This window comes from Oryzias latipes, chromosome 2 (genome assembly GCF_002234675.1).
Source record: "Oryzias latipes chromosome 2, ASM223467v1".
NCBI classification, from domain to species: domain Eukaryota; kingdom Metazoa; phylum Chordata; class Actinopteri; order Beloniformes; family Adrianichthyidae; genus Oryzias; species Oryzias latipes.
The window spans coordinates 18,679,878-18,700,660 of NC_019860.2; the positions used below are offsets into that span (position 1 = coordinate 18,679,878).

The 20,783-nt window shown below is 38.1% G+C and overlaps 1 protein-coding gene across 4 annotated transcripts in view; it reads left to right on the forward strand.

Moving 5' to 3' along the window:
• LOC101170407 (gamma-aminobutyric acid receptor subunit beta-3) overlaps positions 1-20,783 on the forward strand; it is an 81,746-nt gene that overhangs the window by 46,575 nt on the left and 14,388 nt on the right. For all 4 annotated transcript variants that reach the window (XM_023965682.1, XM_023965685.1, XM_011484886.3 and 1 more), the window contains 4 exons: positions 5,484-5,704; positions 9,611-9,693; positions 12,721-12,858; positions 19,085-19,237. In XM_023965682.1, coding sequence (XP_023821450.1) covers positions 5,484-5,704; positions 9,611-9,693; positions 12,721-12,858; positions 19,085-19,237 — 595 coding nt within the window. The remainder of the gene's footprint in view (positions 1-5,483; positions 5,705-9,610; positions 9,694-12,720; positions 12,859-19,084; positions 19,238-20,783) is intronic.

The window sequence follows — 20,783 nt, forward strand, 5'->3', positions numbered from 1 at the left end:
AGCGCTAATGTGAGTTGCTCCAGTAAATACATTTAAAAATCTTTTTTTAGCTTATTTGTTCAAACTCATTGCTTCTTTTTTATTGTATAATGCGTTATCTCTCTAACTTCACATTTCCAGATTGATTGTTTTTTGCTTATTTGGCATTTTGTTCTGAAGCAAATTTGTAAATAAATTAGTCCCCTTTGTTCCAACCGCTCCATTAAAGCAAAAATAAAAAAGGATCAGGAAAATATATATATATTTTTCCAAGAAATACTGCAATAAATATTACAAGAAGAGCTTGATGGTAGCGGCACAGTGGGGGCTGCTCATATAAAGGAAGAATGTTTGTACATTATTTGTTTTCCATCCTTTTCTTATGTTCTTTTGCCTTTTTTGTAATGAGGCAATACATCATAAGAGATAAGAAGGTAAAGAAGTTATCCTATACACTGAAGGCTAACACTGTGATTTAAAGCAAACAAACTCAATTTATCGTTCTCACTTTTGACGCTGTTTTTTTTTTTTACAATAGAAGGAGGGGGCTCTCTCAGGGATATCCCCGCACTGCGGTGCTGTACCACCCCGGTGCTGTCCCACCCCGGGGCTGTCCCCAGGGAGTGCTCCCCGATCTCACCATGGCAGAACAAAACCACGGTTCATACAGAGGATAATCTATTTTCCTCCAATAAAAATAAGTTCATTTTCCTTTAGGAGAAGCTTTTGAAGAAGAAAAAAAAAATCTGGCCATTTTCTTGATGGTACAACACTGCCGCAGGGAGCAACTGTTACTGTAGCTGAAAGTCTATAGTTAGCTGGATTGTATAGGGAATGGAGGTTGTTGTCAATAATTCATATTGTGTAGCCCTGGTTCAGAACTTAATTCCCTCAAAGAAACCAGGATAGGTAACCTCATCTGAAATTCATGCTGATTGTCTCCCAGGCGGATGAGGATTCCTGGGCCGCGTGTTTACATGGGCTACACAGTGGATTTAAATCATTTATGTGATACAAGGCAGTCGCTGAGACTCCCACCTGCTGACTCTTCATCAGGAGATGGAAACTGCTGTGGTTCGGGGCGTCGAGCAGGGGTCAAACCGATTCAGCGTGAAAGACATCAGTCATTTGGAGGCAGTGATGAAGGGTACCGTTGGTAGCGGAGGAGAAGGGGGGCGAGACGTGGCTGAATCCCACGGAGAGTTTAACCTCCACCACATGCTGAGATCAATCCACAAAAGCTACATAAATGGAGGGAAGACTGATCACGTTTATTATTCGTTGTGCCACAAATTCCAAGGAAAATGACAAGGATTTATTCTGGTGTCACTTACAGGAACCCCAAGAAGAATTAACTCCTCCCTGTGAACGTTTTTCTATTAAAAGTCACTTTAAAATGGATGGCTGGCTGTGGAAGCATCCCCGAATACACACAATAGTCATTTATTTTTAGGTTTCTTAAAGCGTCTGCATGAAAAAAAACAAAGAAATATTTGAAAACAGTTTTTATGCATTAAAAAGATGAATGTTTATAGATTTTCTTTTAGATGGTAAATGTTTGGCGTCTAAATCTAGGTGGTCCTATGTGTTTTCTTGGGTTTTGTGTAGTTTATGACCAAAAACATTGGTTACACAGCAGGATCGCGTGCAGCTGCAATTTGCAGGTTTCAGGCCGTTCCAAACACCGTGATATTATGAAGGGATTTATATGCCAACACATTGCAAAAAAAACGTTCTATGCAGCAAATGAAAATATTAAATATATGCTTTGAAAAACTTTTTCATCTGCACCACAAACTGGGTATTACTCGGAGCAAAACGGGACAGAATAGTTGAGGACTGCAGAATCCCAGTCGAACAGAACCGATACAAAGTCCATAGTCCGTGTCTGCCTCCAAGCACTGTCAATACGAGACAGAGACACTTGATTGGATAAAATCTTGACCAATCAGCAGACTGTTTGATGGCAGATATGTCATGCTAAAATGAAACTTGTAAACATAAAATTAAGAACAGAAAGAAAGCAAGAGTCACAACGCCAAACAACAACGTGAAAACATGTGTTTCAAGCGAAAATATAGTTTTTGAAAACAAAAAAACACTTTTTTTGAAAGCAAATATGTAATATTTTCATTTGCCATTTAGAACGTTTTGTTTGGTGCGTTTTGTTGGTATATATATATATATGACTTCATATGTTTTTTTTTTTTGTTTTTTTTTACTTCAAGTGCTGAGCCGGCGCCCCCTTTGAACTGGCAGCCCGGGCAGCCGCCCGTACTACCCGTACCTAACACAGCTACGGCTTGCAATGGTTCAAAAGTGACTTGAGAACTCCCAGAAAGCTGATTAAAAATGCTAAGCTTACCTAAAAACTGGTATTTTTTCAGTTTGTTCTTTTCCTGGCTTCCCAATGAGCTAGAGTGATAACGTGGATAACAACTATCTAAACTGTGGAGAGTGCAGATTGGTTGGGCACTGTGAAATCTCAGGAACTGCTTTTAGTTGGCAGAATTGGACTACTTACACCATAAAACCTGGTGATAATTTAAAAAAACAACTGGACATTTTGTCCTTAATCTACTCTTGTTTGCACTAAAATATTCTGCAATCTTTGTATTTTTTATATTTTACAATCTACTGAATATGACATGGTACCATCATCCTACATCTATGGCTCATAGCCATTAGGCTTTCATTGTCCTGCTGTGACCAATCTGTACCCTGTGCTGACTAAGATCTTCCATTCTCCTCTCTGTGTACCAAAAAAATTCTCTGAATTTGAAAGAAAACAGCTTTTTGAGTTTAGACAACTGGACATTTGTGAACAAAGTACATTGCAGTTTTTTTTCTCATGCAAATGCAAATATACTAGCCTTTTTAGCTTGAAGTGAGTGGTTCTGGGTGCAGGAAGAGACAAATAACCACTTGGGTTATGTAACATTCACATTCACATTTTGGTAAGCTGCGCTCATCTCAGCGGCTGTACTTTAATCTCCTTTTTTGGGGGGTTTGTGTCGAATGCGAAACGTGAACACTGCAGCACCAAAAAGGACATGTGCGTATTGACCAGTGGCAGCTTGGTGCAGGGTGGTTTCTTTTCCACACCACAGCGGGCAGAGGGGACATCATGGCATTGCCCAAAGAAAGAAAGGAGGGGGGGAGAGGTGCAAACACAGAGAAACAGAAATAGAGGAGAGAGACTGTTAGCTTGGGTAAGTGGATTAGTGATGTGGACAGGAGGAGGGAGGCCCTTCGTCCTCTGGTACTGCTTCTGCTGTGGTCAAATATTACTTGAATTAATGCAAAAAGAGAGGCGATGTTCTTCAAAAAACTGGACTATCAGTATCATCCCGCCAGACAAATTGGGGGTGTTGATCATTTTGTTGAATAAAATCAGACTGTGTTTGAACTTTGGAGGTTATTGTGTGGAAATGTTGCATACATTTAGGGCATTCATTGACATCCACGTAGACCTTGCTGAAGGTTCTGCTGTCAACCTTTATCACGTAGTGAAAAGTAATTGCGCCTTTTTGGGTTTTGACTTGAAAACTAAGTACTAGGAAAAGAGCAACGCAGGATTTCATAAAAATAATCCATAAACGCATGTTTTATCCCATAGCAACGTCGCTTTTTGATCCTTCGATGTCGGCTCTTCCTACCATTGTGAAGCAGAATTCACCAACCGTTGGATTGTTCACCCACTAATAGGGAACGTGAGCTGGGTTTAGACCGTTACCATACTGATGAGTAGAATAGCTATTATACAGCGCACCTAATTGGCTGTAGACCTTATCAATCAATCTCTGTGCTGTGTCTCTTGTATTGAATGCATTCAGTTTGCAAAGTCTACCTAAATGTTCAATCGCGATCAGATTCTTGTCTTCGTTCTATACAACTGGACATATTTTTCAATGAAAGTTTGTTTGTGAGTTAATGAAATGTTCACGTCTGTCTGAGAAAAGTGTAAAAAGTGTGTAGTGAGGAGTTTTACAGCCTGAAACATCCATAATCCGATTTCGCGAATTTCACCTATCGCAGATTATTTTTAGAACCCAACCCCTGCAATAAACGAGGGAACACTGTACACACAACTTTTATAATAGAGGTAATGTAGTGGAGTAAATTTCAGAAGCAGGACCATGCCTTGCTCACCTGACAACCTTCTCTAATCATCAGTCAGGTCTATTTAAACCAAGACAAACCATTGTTGTCTTGATTTCTTTGGACGTCATTCCCCTGAACCATTCTGTCTTACTTACACACCTGTCATTCACTAGTTTCTTTCTCCTACCAGAACGCTCTCCTTATACAGCCAGGCCTCACCCATATCATCAATTCATTTATCTTATCTTTCTACCATGCACTTACCAAATCCATAAATTCATTTCCTGCATGATCCATTCCTTCCTACCACGTCCACACAATCTTATCCATCCGTACCTCATTCAGTTCATCTACTCATTCAGTCATCCATGTGTTCTTTCTTCCTTTTACATTTTCTTACTCTTTTGTTCCCTTTATGTCTCCTAACACTAGGCATCATCTAGGGTCTACAGTCCTCTTTAAGACACAATTTTGGAAAAATAATTTGGGATTTCACAAATGTCTTTTGAAAAAGCCACACGCCTTTCAGTAAAAAACAATTTAAGTTCAAGTTTTTCCCTTTAAAACACATTTTTAAACAGGTTTAATACTTAAAAAGGAAACAGGAACATGCCTCACCCATGTTTCAACCGCTGATAATCCCCTGTCAGGTGTATGTATTCAAACCAAGACAAGTACAGCTCCCAACCAAAACAGTTCAGTTTTGCTGTCTTGCTTCTTTTAACTCCATTTCCTCATTGTTGACCGTTTTGATCTTGGTTTATCTATACCTCCTCTAAATCAGGGCTGGCCAACCCTGATCCTCAAGCCACAATCCTGTCTGGTTTCCAGCTCTCCTTGACCTTCTTTCTGCTGATTGGCAGTCTCAAGTGATTTCACATCCTGGTTGACTGAACACACCTGGTTTAGGTAGTCAGCAGGACTGGAAACCAGGCAGGGTTGAGGCTCTTGAGAACCAGGGTTGGCCAGCCCTGCTCTAATTTATTCACCTTCTGTTCCTCTAATTTTCTTTATCCAGTCTTGCCTCACTCATATTCCCATCCATCCCTTCTTCATACCCATCCTATATCCAAATCTGTTCATTTACTAGCCTATATGATCTATTCCATTTTTTAACTCTGACATTTAATCTATCCATTTCTTACCTATTCTTTATCTACTATTTATCCTCCTGTCTTACTTATGGATAGTCCTCGTGAATCCATCTCTTACTCCTACTCCTTTCATAATACCTTCATCAATTCCCTATTTTTACCCATAATTACGCGTAATTCATTCATCAACATCATTGGAACATAACCCTACTTTATTATCTCAAATGCTAATCTAAATATGTTTTGTAAAACAGAAAAACATTTTCTGTGGCATATTATTAATTTTCTTTCATTTGTAATCCACAGGATTACACCTTGACAATGTATTTCCAGCAGTACTGGCGGGACAAGCGCCTAGCCTACTTAGGAATCCCCCTCAACTTGACTCTGGACAACAGGGTAGCTGACCAGCTCTGGGTTCCTGACACCTACTTCCTTAACGACAAGAAGTCTTTTGTCCATGGCGTGACAGTCAAAAACCGCATGATCCGCCTGCACCCAGATGGGACCGTTCTCTACGGGCTCAGGTAAGTTCTATTTGCCTCTTTGCGCTGAACATTACATTTAACTTTGGTTGAAAAAGAACAGTTAAACATTTTCTGGAATGTGAACAGCTTTGGTTCCAAAGAAAGGTTAAAACTATCCTCATATGTTCACTTCTGGTTTGTTCTGAATTGTTATTAGCACTGTTCTGCAGCCCAGTCTCAAGGACCTCTTACTTTCCAAATTTTTTTTGAAAAAATAGCAACTTTTTTTCTAAAAAAGACAACCAAACAAAACTATGGTCATTTAACACTAACACCAGCTTAGACTCTAGAGTAACAAAATGGTATTTTACAATTCAAAGTTGAAATCCACAAATTAGACACATTAAAATTCACCAAAACTGTTGAATAATGTAGTCCTAAGTATAACAGAACATTATGATAAGCAGCTCATTTTTAAATAGCTTTACATGTTGATGAGCTTCGTGAAAAGTGTAGGAAATGGGAGATAACTTTCAAGGAATTTGGTATTTCTACAATTTGTGAGCGAGTTTTTGATCTAAATTGAGCAGTATTTCTTTGAACTTTAACAACTGTGCTAATTCTTTACACTTTTTTGCTCTTTTGTTTTCTTAAATGTGAAAAAAGACAAATTACATCCTGAATTTTGTTTTTGATACAGGCAAAAATAAAAACACCTGACTCTGGAGTGGGAAACAAATGAACTTAAAATTAAATGAAAATAAAGACCAACTGTTGGTGTTGCTCAGTTTAATAAACTTGTGGAGAATCTGTTTTTATCTGGATTTTTTTATTTTTATTTAGACGTATATAACGTATATTAAAATAAATAATCTTATTAATCCTTAATAAATAAAAAAAAAAGCCTTAATTTTTTTAAATCACTTGATTGAAACTGAAACTAATAAGCTACATTTGATAGTTTCTTTTAAGTTGGGCAGCCGTGGTGCAGCGGTCGACCCATGATTGTAATATTGCAGGTTCAATTCCCGCCTTGCACGCCCATGAGTTGAAGTGTTCTTGGGCAAGACACTGAACCCCACCTTGCCTCTGGTGGTAGGCGGGTGCCTGTGTTTGGCAGCGGAGCGGCCACCAGTGTGTGAATGAGTGTGTGGCTGTAAAAGCGCTTTGTCCTTGCAGATAGAAAAGCGCTATACAAGTATACGCCATTTTACCATTTAAACCTTTTATTTGGGGGATTGGACACAAACCTATTTTACTTTTGAGTCTGACCAGCCAGAGTATTTTTTGCCATGCTCAAGGGCACACCGGCATTAGAAACTGGAATTGGTTAGTCGTGAGGCACACAGCCGAATTTAACCTCAATTTTAATATCCATGAAGCACTTGTTTTGAATTTTTCATTGATGTTTTCGACATGCAGGTTCAGTTTCTATGACCCATAAATATGGATGGGAGCTTTGAATTATCATTGTGCGCAGCAGAAATACTGCACAGGTCTTTGTGTGGATGTGTACCTGCATTTGCATCTGTCAGTGTTTGTACTTTAAAGTCAATTAACAGCTACGATTGATTATGCAAGTAGAGTTCAGATTATTTAGATGTAGACCTCCAAGGGCTTTCAAGAGATCAAAGGGAGCGGGCGAAGTGTGACGTCGTTTATGGGTTATGAGCTCCCACATAAATTAATGTCTGGTAAAGTTGGAAATGTTGCTTGAAAGGTGAAATCATAGCACTAAGTGGTCTAAATTATCTATTTTTTCCCCTTTAAAGTTGGGCAAAAGTGCTTACTAAACCAGTAAACATGAAACCCTTTGATCTGATGTCGAATCAGCTCATTGGTGCTGTTTGTTTCACAGTGATCGTGTTAATTTAAAAAGGGAACCCCATCCCCCAGAATTGACCAGGTGTGACCATTATGAGGATCCACTAGGATCTTTAAGGTGCATATGGTTCCTCCACATGCTTTAGAAGCTCCTCTTTGCTTATTTATACATTTTTACTTTGTCGAAATGCTTCTTGTCTGGAAATTTCCATCATATAATCCAGCAAACATCTGAAAAGAAATCAATTCATAGTTTTAGTTTAGCTTCTCTTAGCTAAACAATTGGTGGTATTTTTGGTCTAAGTTACCACAAACGTTTTAGAATTATTTTTTAATTTCATGCCCATGTAATTGAGTTTCACAACCTTGCAGATTTTGTTTCACCTTTATTTGTTAACATGAGATTAAATATTATTAAAACTTTGGTTTTCAGCAGATGTCCCTGCTCCAAGTACACACAATGTACACAGCAAAACTCTTAAGCTGCGTTCACACCAAATGCAGTTTGTGCATCAGGGGCATCCAGTTTTAATGTGAAGTCGATGTACGGATGCGATCAGAGGTCCTGCGGCGTGATTTGAACAAACAGAGGAATTGGGCACAGATTGGCTGACTCGCATTTGGTATGAACGTAGCATTGGGGTTCCATGACTCATCAAAATGAAAAGAGTGATTTGGATTAAAATGTTATTTCTTTATATTATTTAGTCTCCCTTTTCTGTACTTTATGATTTGGTTTTGCCTTTTTGTTTCTACTTCTTCATTGATGCCTTTTTACTCTTTTGACACCATAGTCCAAAACTTTCAGGAGGACACTTTTCTGAGACAGCGCAATAGGATTTACTTAATCTAAAATTTACAATTTTACAATACAATTGTAAAATACAATACAATTTTTTGGGCAATTAATTAAATATTGATATCAAATTATTACTGTCCTATTTTAAAATAATTCTCCCTTTAAAAAGAAAAGTAACTGGCAAAGATTTACATAAAAACCCATTTCCCTGCTAACATCTTTGTTTAGTTAGCTTGTTGACAGCTAGAAACTTACTTTCTGCAATAGCACAGCTACACTTTTTTTCTTTTATTTTTCTTGGTGTTTTGTTTTTTTTCTTTTACACACAATTTGTTTTTATTTAACACTGTTCAATGACAATAACCAGACAGTTATCTAAGCAATATGGGAGAAAACCTGTCTTTTCTGCTAAAAAATTAGACATATTTTACACCATGATAAAAATTAAAAACTGATATTATAAAAGGGTAATACAATTTGGAAAATTGTGATTTAAAAAGTCTTTTTTTTTATCTTGTGTATAATTTGGACTGAAACACTGAACACCAATAATTAGAGACAGGAAATGGAGGTGTCCTTACAGACATGTTAGTGGTTAAAAAGGATTTATGCACGCAATGGTGTAGAAAGTAAAAGCATCAAGTCTGCATTGATGAAACCCCATATGTTGCTGTAATTTTAGCTGTATAATAATATCAGCTAATAGCTTTCCACAGCCTCTTCAGAGTCTTAACTGGATAAAGACATCAAGTGGCTAAATGCCAAGCAGCCAGCTTTTAATCAGGCCAGACTTTGCCAAAATTATTCTGAATCTGCATTTCACTTTGGTGCATTATTTGAATTGTGTGATCATCAGCTCCTGTATTTATGAACAATGGGACGAGCCGTTCAGATGAGCAGGCACTAAACCCTGCCAAAACTGGGTTTCTTTAATAACCTATATTTACAGCTTGTTGGGCAGCGAGGAGGGACGCGAACCTAATTCATAGATGGAGTGAAAATTGCTTGTCTGCCTGTGACCTATAGCCTAATTATGTATACAGTCTCACAGTCAGCATTTTTAGTTTGAAAGATGTGCAGCAATCCTTCTTGAAGATGACAGTGCGAATAGTTTGAAGGAATATCTGACACCTACCAGGGCAGTTGGTAAAAAAGGCAGATGAAGATTGAGTTTTCTGTATAGATAATCGACAGAGTCCACCGGTTTAATCAATCCCACACTGCCTTCACACGCATGACTGTATTTATGTCCATGCAGTGCTTTCCCCACAGATCCGTGTTCTCCCAACTGTTTCTGTCCGTTTCTTTAAACGTCTTCTCCCTCTCCACGCTTTCTTCTAAAGGATAACCACAACGGCTGCTTGTATGATGGATCTAAGGAGGTACCCCCTGGACGAACAGAACTGCACTCTGGAGATTGAGAGCTGTGAGTAGCGCGGCTTATTCCCTTCGGAGCCAGCTGTTCAGAAGTTTCTCATGCGTGAAATGTGTTACACTGAAACAATACTGATGTCAATTGTTTTTTTCCATTTAAATTTTGAACTCTTTGTTTGAACTCTGCTTTGTTAAGCATTTGAAATTAAACACAAGACGGGGATTGACTTTGCTCTCATAATAAAAAGAAAGTCGGGGTGGTAGACTCAGTGTAGCAAAACTTTGTTGTATATTTTAAATGACAGTTAAGCAATAACACATTACATTTAGCTGCGGTTTGCCCTTTCATAACCTCTGAATTCATCATTCTCAGGCTGCTGATTCCTCATTGGTTCTGCCTCTCTAAGTTTACGATGTAGCAGCTGCCCTCCCGAGTCGCATCAGTTATTCTGACAGACCTGCATAAATATGCAGCAAAATTACATTTGATTTCAACTTTTTCTACCCACAAACATAAAAAAAAAGGAAAAAATGATTCATTAAGCAATTAAGTAATTATCTATAGGGGAGAAAAGTGTTTTTTAGATGTTTTTTTATGAGGAATTCTGATTCAATTTCAGCTTTGCTACACTAAAATGACTCCAATTTCACTTTTTATCTTATAAACTGCAATTTTTTTTTTTGAGAGAAGATATCAAAAAATATCATATATGTTTTCTGCAGAAAAGTAAGACTTAGAATAGAGGCCAAAGAAATAATGAAGTGTTGAATCTTGCAATCTTAGAGTCAAATATAAGTTTTTAAGATTTAAGTTATCAAATTAAAGACTTCAAAATTCAACTGTTGAGATAGTAAACATATTTATTAAAGACATAAATCAAGTTTAGCCTTGCTTTTAAGAATTCTAAACTCGAGAAAAGCAAAATGTAGGACAAAATTTTTAATTGAGATGCAAAATAGTCATTAAAAACGTTTTGATCGACGTATATTTCTGACCATAATGATTTTTAAGCAAAAAAACAAAACAAAAAACAGTGCGATAATGCAGTATCACTTCTAAGAATGCCTAGGGGAGCCAAGTGCCAAAGCAGGTTTTTTTTAGTGACCTGTGTGTTCATTCATTTTTGCCTGTTTTATCTGCAATAATCACCCTTTGCAGAAAATGCAACATGACAGCTAAGTTTAAATTTATTGACAGTAATTTTTAACATTGTTCAGTTGTAGAAAACAATACTCTCACTTTTTCAGTACATTATTTTTTAATCACTGTATGTATCATTATGCCAAGTTCGCCTATTTCATTATGCAAGAAATGTTCTCCAAAATCCGTGAGACTTGTCATACCCTGGTAAATCCACATTGAATTTAATTAAACAGTGTGATCAGGGTGTCTACAGATACACTGACCAAAAATATAAACGCAACACTTTTGTTATTGCTCCCATTTTTTATGGTATGAACTCAAAGATGTGAAACATTTTCCACATACATAAAATATCCAGTTCTGAAATATTGTTCACAAATCTGTCTAAATCTGTGACAGTGAGCACTTTTCCTTTGCCAAGACAATCCATCCCACCTCGCAGGTGTGCCATATCAAGATGCTGATTAGACAGCATGGTTATTGCACAGGTGTGCCTTAGACTGGCCACAAGAAAAGGCCATTCATTTCTCCCTCCTTTGTAGTCAAATTTCCTAGACTTATATTTGATAAACAACACTTTAGTCACATCCTCCATGTGTGTACCGCTAGCAAACACACCTGTTGGAACTGTTGCAGCGTTAGACGTCTCACTTAAAAACTGATGATATGGCACCAGTTTTGGTACCGCATCCCTAATGGACACTCCTAATTCTTAACTCTTTTTTATTACGTTTTCGTCTTTTTTTCTCAACTTTCTTGTCAAGTCACATGGCATTGACCAGAAAAAAATTAAGACCCATTAACCTGAAATTTAAAAGAATGTAATACTTTTTAAGGCCTTATTTCAGTTAAATGAAGTTTGAAACATTTTAAGACTTCATAAGGATCCGCGGTCACCCTTAAGAAACTTAAGGGCAAATTTGTAGGGGTTGGTGATCAAACAAGTCTTTTCTTCTATTTGGACCAAAATGGGAATCTTTACATTTCATTCAGCGTATATGCTAACTCTCAGTTAGCCTCATTTGTTTTTCCTAATGTGAGAATCTTGTGTATTTCTTGTACAGTTACTATTTTGTTTTTATTTCCAAGTCAACATGGTTGTCAATTTGTAGATTTGCTTTTCTAAATGTTATGGTTTGAATAGCTTACAAGCCATAGTGAATTCCCAAAGGAAATGAGATCTCTTGGAGGAATTTTCCTTAAATTTCTCAACGTTTGCATGTCTAAATAAGACACGCTCTTTGTGTGGCTAAAAGTTTTTTTTTTTAAACAATTGATGTTTACTTTGAAAATCAATTTTGATACATCTAATCCTTGAATCAATTTTCCTTCAAGAGAAATTAGTGAAGTTTTATGGAAGACTTGTCATTTTAATAATGAAACCTTGTTCAGTTTTTTGACAAATTAAATGAAAATATTTTTTTATCCAAACAAATTTACTTTGAAATGAAAATGTGAAAGATCAGCAGATGTTTCATCAAATCAAATGAAACTGTGGGCTTGCAAATTAAAATTGAACAGATACAGTCTTTTGGCCCTAATTCTTGGAGCATCCAGATACTTGAAATAAATTTTAGAAAAGCAGATGTTACATATTTTGTAAAACAATGGGTGTATGGCCTATTAAGGCATCTGTATACCGTTTTAATGGCTGTTCCTAGAACAGCTTCTCAGCTAAACCCCAAGGTGGATCACCCAAAATATGAAATCCCTCAAAGGTAATAGAAGGCATTTCCCAAACTGAAGTGCGCCTGCTAAATGATTTGCCTTTCAAAGCAGCATCAGTCTCTTGGAAGCGACTTCAAACGTGTTTTCCTCCTTCTTCCCAAATTACAGGCCAGTTGGATGAGAGGCAACGCTGCATATCTTGGTCTCCAGTGATGCTTTGACAGATGGTTACACCTTGGTGTATATTGTGTGCTTCTTTTTGTGCAGATGGCTACACCACAGATGACATTGAGTTCTACTGGAAAGGCGGCGAGTCGGCAGTAACGGGGGTGACGCGCATCGAGCTGCCGCAGTTCTCTATCGTCGATTACAAACTGGTGTCCAAAAATGTGGTCTTCTCAACAGGTATATGCCGTTCTGGGTGGTTTTTCACGTTTGGGATGAATTTTTCCTTGGCAATAATGTGCCTCAAAACTGACCGTTAAATCATTTCTGTAGCAGATGTGTCTGCGCCAAAGTCGGATCCGTTGATTTTAATCCTGAGAGTCAAAGTTGTGTTTGTACATGAGCTGACATGAGCTGGAGTGAAGCCTTCCTGATGACGCTGGGGTGGAAAGCGCTGCTTCAGGGACGCCGGAGGGGCACTTGACCAAAGGGTGGTTGGTTCAATTTACTTTAGCTGAGGTTTCACTATAGCTTAGGTTATCAACCTTCCACCAACATACAACATTAAAGCATTAATAACATTAAGTTTACAGTATTTGATTTTTGTCCAAAATCAACTAGATTAAATTAAATCTTAATGGTTTTCAGGGAAGATTTCAAGTTTTTTTTTGTTTGAATACAGGAAATCTTAGATTAAACACAAATTTTTACTCTGCTTATTGTTGTTTATTATTAAAATGTGGAAAGTAATTAGAAACTGAAATAATTTCTAACTGAAATTATAGATTCAAATGATGCAAAAAAGGGCTTTAGTGAATAAAAGGCATTTTAGTTTGGGGGGAATATTCCTGATCTAAACTCCCACTGCAAACATCAACAGAAAATTTCCACAAAAATATATTCTCTCATCAAGTTTGAATCTCAACCGTCTAATAAAACGCTCATCTTCAGTAAATTAAGAGTGTGGCCTAGACATCGTTTCCAGTGTTCTTGTAATTAACTAGTGTTGCAGAACACATCAATCACGAGTTATTTATAGGATCACAACACCAAATTTACTTTTAAAGCACGTCTCCTCTTGGGGCCAGTAATGAGAAGACACACTGACACACTTAAGGCTATTTGTCAAGTTACCGCAAACTTTTAACAGATCGTTTTTTTAAACTTCTAGTCATCATGCGCCTCAGTGCTGCAGAGGAGTACTTTGAAAATTTATAAAACATGGAAAAGTGAAGAAATGTCATTTTTATGGTTTAAATATGGAAATATTCCCCGATCACAATGTGGCGATGGTTAATATAGTTTAAATAAACAATAGCAGTAAACCTAATGGAGTTTTTGTTTATGAAAAACAAAACTAAAGCTAAACTAAAACTCTATCGTAACTAAGAGTTACTTGTCCAATATTTTCAAATTTTTCTAATTTGAAAGAAAAGAAAGAAAGTCCCACACCGAAATTTCTTCTCCGCATTTGACCCCTGGGGGAGCGGTGAGCTGCTCAACATTGATATGGTAATTGCCCCCAGTACCATTGTTTATCCCCCTCTGGAGGTCGGACCCTGGATTCCTGCGTGGCAGCCCTTTACCTTACCAACCAAGCTACCCATATGAAGATATGCTAATTTGTGTTATTTGTAACTCTTATTAAATTATTATTATTACTGTTATCTTATTAAATATTAATGCTAGTCAAATGAACCAAAACAGTAATAGAATATAATGTTTGCTATGTGAAAATCGATACATTTTAATGTTCTTATAAAAGTTTTTTTTTTGTTGGAGTTAGTAAGTGAAAGTTTGCGTCTGTTTTGGTGGAACAGCATCTCAAAAACTAGAGGAAAATGTTGTTGTCTGCATGTTTGTCCAATCAAAGTGCATAAAATCTAAAACTCGGGTACTTCAAAACCAAACTCATTAACTGTGAAGCACAGAGGTGTAGTTGTGATGATTTGGGCCTGTTTTCCGGTCAATGACAATGCCGTGGTGTGGAGATGTCCTCAGAATCTAATCTGCTAAATGTTTTTATGCCTTTTTCAAATGGCTTTCAAATCGCCTTCTAATCTCTAAAATTTTGTGACATTTGGCTAGAATAATTTCAGGCAGAAGTCATGCTCAAGAGGACGATTCTTCTCCAAAAGGACATGGAGCAGTAAATCTCCCTTTTGTTTGCTTTTTTGGACATCTTTATCTTTTCCATTACAGTGACTCGGTCTTCTTGCTGCTAGTTGCCGATCAAGCGTCTGCACCCTCTGCCCTCATTTCGGTTATGTTTGCCTCCATCTATAAATGTACACCTCAGCTGCATTTGCTTCTTCCTGCCTGTTTACAGTTAAAATCTGATTCTGTTTGTGTGCTTGTTTGTGAGTATCGGCTCGTCCCCTGCGGGTGGAGACTGTTAAAGTTTAGTGTCCAGTGCTCTGCTCCTGTGCTCTTGGCAGCATATGTGAAGCACATCAAAGGCTCCCCCACTTGGCTGGCTAATGATCAAGTTTCCTTCATCACATTTTCTACAAGTCAGCGTTTGGTTTCCTTTTCTTTTTTGTCTCTGATACTTCTTCCTATTTTTTTGTCATTGTATCCCGATGTACTGAACATTTTTTTTTTCTTGTCTGTGTCAGACTCTCGCTTGGATGTTGCTTAGACAAACTCTGACAGGCAAAAAACAAACAAACAAACAACCAGACCACAAACCATCACTAATTCATGAGGATCTAGAGCCACAACATCAATTATTCTCCTGTAAAAATATGTGCAGAAACTGATAGCTTGTGCGCAGGGTGCATGTCTGCTGGCAGACACAGGCATGATCAAGCAACATTTCTTTAAACGATTCCTCAGAGTCCGGCTGTCAGCAGGGTTGCTGTGTTCTTTCATACTGTTGTTTTATCCCTGGTAAGGCTGCACAGCTTAAATATTTTATCCACGCTTGACTAGTTGCATCATTTGACAGTTATTATTTCTTAAAGTCTGCTTTAGACTTTAGAAAGTCAATATTTGAAAACGTAGGTTTATTTAAAGAAATCTCCCAAAATTAGCTCTAAATTGCATCAAAAAGAAAAACTTGACCTAGTATGGTGGATATGTTTTGAGTTATTAGGCTACATTCACACCATAGGCTGAAACGACCCAATTCCGATTTTTTTTGCCCCGATGCGACCTGTATCTGATCTTTTCATGACAGTCTGAACGACACAGATCCGATCTTTTCAAATGTGACCCAGGCCACTTGGGTATGTGGTCCTGAATCCGATACGTAACCGATCTTTTCAAATGCGACCGCCGTCTGACGGCCAGGCCACATGAATCCAACCCGTACGTTATTGAGAAGCTACAAACGTCATAATTCTGCGTTGAAGTAGGCGGGAACAAGAACATAAACATCAACCATGGCGGACGATGCTGCTGAGACCAGGCAGTGGAAGGGAAAAGAAGTCACAGATTGGATTAATATTTGGGGTTACAGCTCCATTCAGGCCAAACTCGAGGCCTCTTATCGCAACCGGGCGGTTTTTGAAAATATTTCCAGTGAAATGGCCGAGCGTGGTGTTGAACCTTCCCCGCGATTACTTTTTTTCCCCCTTTACGACCGTGGTCAGAAGCGCGGGGGACCGAAGGCAGATCCTCCTTCGGGGTTCACTTCCCCGTTCGGACCCTCAGATTCTCCAGAACGGGTTAATAAAGAGTCAATAGCATTTATTCTGAGGGAAGCCTTCTTTTATTACAGTTTTCCTTCCTCCCTAACACACAACATGAATGCGCGCCCCCACTGGCCTTCTCATTCTCTACCTCGCTGCACGCGCTCTTCTCCTGTCTCTTACACACACACGCGCAATTGTGCTGGCTCCTTAGTGAAAATAAATGTATTAATGCAAAAAGAGCTCCGCTGTTGACAACACTGTTGTTGACATCCATTGTTAACGTTAGCTACTTTCGCAAACAATGAGTGACGCTGTTCACCGTTGAGTGCTCTTCTGCGCATGCGGGTCACTTCTGGGTCATTTTAAAGTCACACAGGAGATCACAAAAATTTGCATTTAATTGGAAATGTGAACGGCCTTGCAAAAAAATCGGATTTTTAAAAGAAATCGGAATTGAGCATTAAGCCCTGCAGTGTGAACGTAGCCTTAGTCTTCTATCATCATACGCTGTTCAACAAAAGCCTTTTGTAACCACACAGTAAAGACTAGAAGTACTCAAAACTAAATAAACTGATGTTTTAATATCATTTACAAATAAGAAAGAAATACTGTTATTAATTTCATGAGGAACAATTTATAACAGGGATACTTGTGTATATACTAAATTTGTTATCTTTTTCATTTCAATACATTTCTGGAAACTGCTGGAAACAAAAATCCACAAAATTGTGACTGTTTGCCCTCAACATGGATACAACATTTAGATGAATTTTAGCTTCTTGGTCAGAATGACTATCCAGTATGAGTTATTGTTCAAGATGCATGGAATAGACTTCCCTTTAAAAGGTGGAGAATTCTGCTAAACGTAACATCTTCATATAGTTTGATTTCAGACCAAACTGTTTGGTGACATCAAAACTTGACCAAACTTAAGCATAGACCAAATGTGCTCTGTAAAGAAAGAAAAAAGCTATATAAGGAAAACACAAGGGTCTTGGTAGTCTTAGCTATGCAATGTGATATCTTCAGTTCTATTTTACTTCTTTGTCCTAGTCTGTTTTTCTTACTGACGACCAACTATGCTTTTGACGCTCTTTTTGATGTTCTTCTGCTTTGATGGATAGGCCATGTTTAATCACACTTTTCAAGTGGACCAGGGTTCCAATAAGCATCCACACTAAAATAAGTGGATCATTTTGATAAATGAACAATGAAGTAAACCAAAAAGATGCCACCCAAGTGAAAATTTAGTCTTTCAATTTTTCACAGATTTGGAAAAACACATTGAAGACAATAACCGTTTCTCCTGATAAAATTAGAGATGACAAACTTTTACAATGACTGGTAGGTAAAAAACAAACTAAAATGTTATGAAGTGGCTAAAGTGGAAAGAATGGGACTGCAGTTCTCCCTAAACCAAAGTGCTCTATTCTAAGTGGTCGTTCTTCCTAGACTCTATTACTGTACTGTCATCATCAGTTCTAATTAAATTTCTTTGCCTTCTCCAATCCCTCTCCTTCTGGGCCTCACACATGGTGTTCCTCCCACTCGCGCATGTTGTTTAGTGTAGCAGTTACAGCGGGTACACTTGTACACCTACACACCGGTGTACCTCAGCCTCCACATTTTCTTGAGCCACTTCTGCATCCGTTACTGTGGAGATGCTTAGCTCTGTTTTAGTCTGAAGGAGCCACTTCTAAGGGAGTGAATGAGTTATTTTCAGACTTTCCTTGAGTCTGAGCCCACTTTCGTAGCACCATGTACATTGGGCATGTTCCGAACTGTTAATGAAGGTCTAAAAATAAAGAATAAGAATTCCAACCAGTTTTTTTAGATTCAGAAGAGCTAAAAAAAATCCAAAAAATATTATCTTTCCATCCAATCTGGATCCAAATTGCTTTACGTTGGTGCCAGTTGGTACAGTAGGAGTTTGTGTGGGATGGACAGAGGTAGCCAAAACTGTCTGCAGATATTGTACCAGTCAACAGCAGCTGAAATACATAATAACAAATGATGAATGGCTTGTTCTCAAAGTAACATGAAACCAGTTTTATTGCTCTGTTGCACCTTAACACTGCAGGCGCTGAATCTTAATGAGACTGGCTGTTTATTTATTCTTGGTTTCTTTACAGCGTGCATTAGTTTGGACCTACGCTCACCACAAGTAGCTTTGGCTGAAACCCACTGAGTGGAAATTACACCATAATGGGCCCCACTTCTCCAATGTTATAAAATGAAAATGGGAAACCGGCTAAGAATAGTGGGAGTAACGAGCCGTAGATGCAGTCTATGTGGAGAGATAATGAGAAAAGCCGTCAGTCGACGGACAGCGTTTGTGTTCCAGGTCATGGAAGGATTCACGACATGAGTCTCGCAGAGCAAATCGTGATGGATTTTCATTTACCACTCCTCACTCATTCAGCATCAGAGGTGCTGAATGATGTGTACACATGTTTATCAGACTACAATTCTCCTGCAGTCTGGGGTTTTCACAAGAAAACAGATCCAGATGTCTGAGAATTGATCATCAGAAATGTAAATTTTTTACCCTGTTGATTTTTGTGACACATTGGAAAGCTGGATTGGAGTTTTAATTCTGTGTGCGCTTCTGACTTTAAAGCGAACACTTGTTACCATGGTGACAAATCCGACCCATGCTATCAGAGTTGCCATGGAAACTGAAACAAAAACACAAGTTGTGCACACATTTTTCTCAGTATGAAAAAGTTAAATGTTCTTTTTATATTCACTGTGTATTTAAGTCTAAATAAGATAATTACAGATGCTTCTTTCCACCCCCCACCCCCAATCTCTGTTTCCATCTTTAGGTGCCTACCCTCGACTGTCTCTGAGCTTCAAGCTAAAAAGAAACATTGGCTACTTCATATTGCAGACCTACATGCCATCGATCCTGATCACCATCCTCTCCTGGGTATCCTTCTGGATAAACTATGATGCGTCGGCAGCCAGGGTGGCTCTTGGTAAGAAACAGTAGCAGTTGAGCTACAGGTATTAAGACTTTCCCAGAAAAGTTCAGGGGCTGACACAAAACCACAAACTCCCTGGTCCCCTATTGGATTCCTGAGAGTGATGAGCTCTCGGGAATACTGTTACCTTGTGCCTGTAGTTGCTGTGTTCACTAGAAGGCCACAAGTGCTCCAACAAGCATATTTTCCCAATATTAAGGAGAGCTTGTGTAGGTGTGAAGGCCCACTTACCACAGGGCCTCTGTGAGCAGTAAACAAAGCGCAGATGGAAGCAGCAGGTCGTTGGTTTGTAATCATTGTGGTTCCTCGCAGGAGGCTCCAGTGTTGTTTTTGCCTTTGTGTAATGTTGACTAAATGACACATGAGGCAGGAGTAATGGTCATAATATGAAGGAGGTGGAGGTAATAATGGGGAAATGCAATTTGAACAGTGGAGGCCCCCACAGGAGTTAGCCGTGCTGAAAACGGTAGCTTCATTAAACTGTTGGCATCTGTTCTTTTTGTTCTTTGTCCACAACTAACAACGCAATAAACAGATGAATATCACATATCACAAGTTTAGCTTCTTTTCTTTGTTTTCTCAGTTAACTAATTTAAAAATATATTAGAAAGCCAACGATCTAATTTTAAAGTAAAGAAACCCATTTTTTTAGGCAAATACTAACAAAGTTTCTCAATGTTAACAACTATCCATTTAAAGACCGCTCCAATAAAATTGTGTTCTTGGCGTTTTTAACATGTTCTTGTAGCATTTTTCTCATGATGGAAAACATATTTAAAGAAAATTAAGACTAAAAATGCATTTCTGAGTATTTCTTTATTCAAAGCGTGGTGAATCAGGAGCAGATCTAAAAAATGCCAATGCAAAAAGCCTGTAGCTATGATGCAGCTGCTACAGTCGGCAGGCCACAAGCTCCCTGGTCCACTCTATTCCGTATCATCCACTTGTAGACAAACAGATCTATGTACGTCTTTGTTTTTCAGCTCTGTATTTTGTCGCCAATTTTGTTGCACTGGTATGTTTGGTTGAAGGTATCAGGGGCAGTAAGCTAGCAGCAGAGAGTGTAAACAAAGGGCTCATGGGAAATGAGGGGAGGCTTACCCTGCAGTCCTGCTCACAGCTCAGAGGCAAATTTCTGATGAACTAATGCTGCTCTGCAGAGGATGTTCTAGAAAATGACACAGGTTTTTTGGATTTATCTAAAAATTGCATAATCGTGATCAATAGACCTCTGGGAACACTTTGAAATTGGATCAAAAGATGATCTGAGTGGGACTTTAAAAGCTATTACCTCAACATAAAGAAGATTTCCATTTAAGATGAAATACAATTTGAATTGATTCAGTTTTAAAAATGTTTTTTGGCTTTGAGTTGTATCTTAACAGATTGCAAAAACCCCATGAACAATTGCTAAAAAGTCAGCAAACAAAGGAATTAAAACATTTGAGGTTCTCAAATCTTATTTTTCCATTTTTTAAATATCAATAGAGTTTTATCCATAGTTATGTGTCATCAACAAATTCAATAGACTGTTAATTTA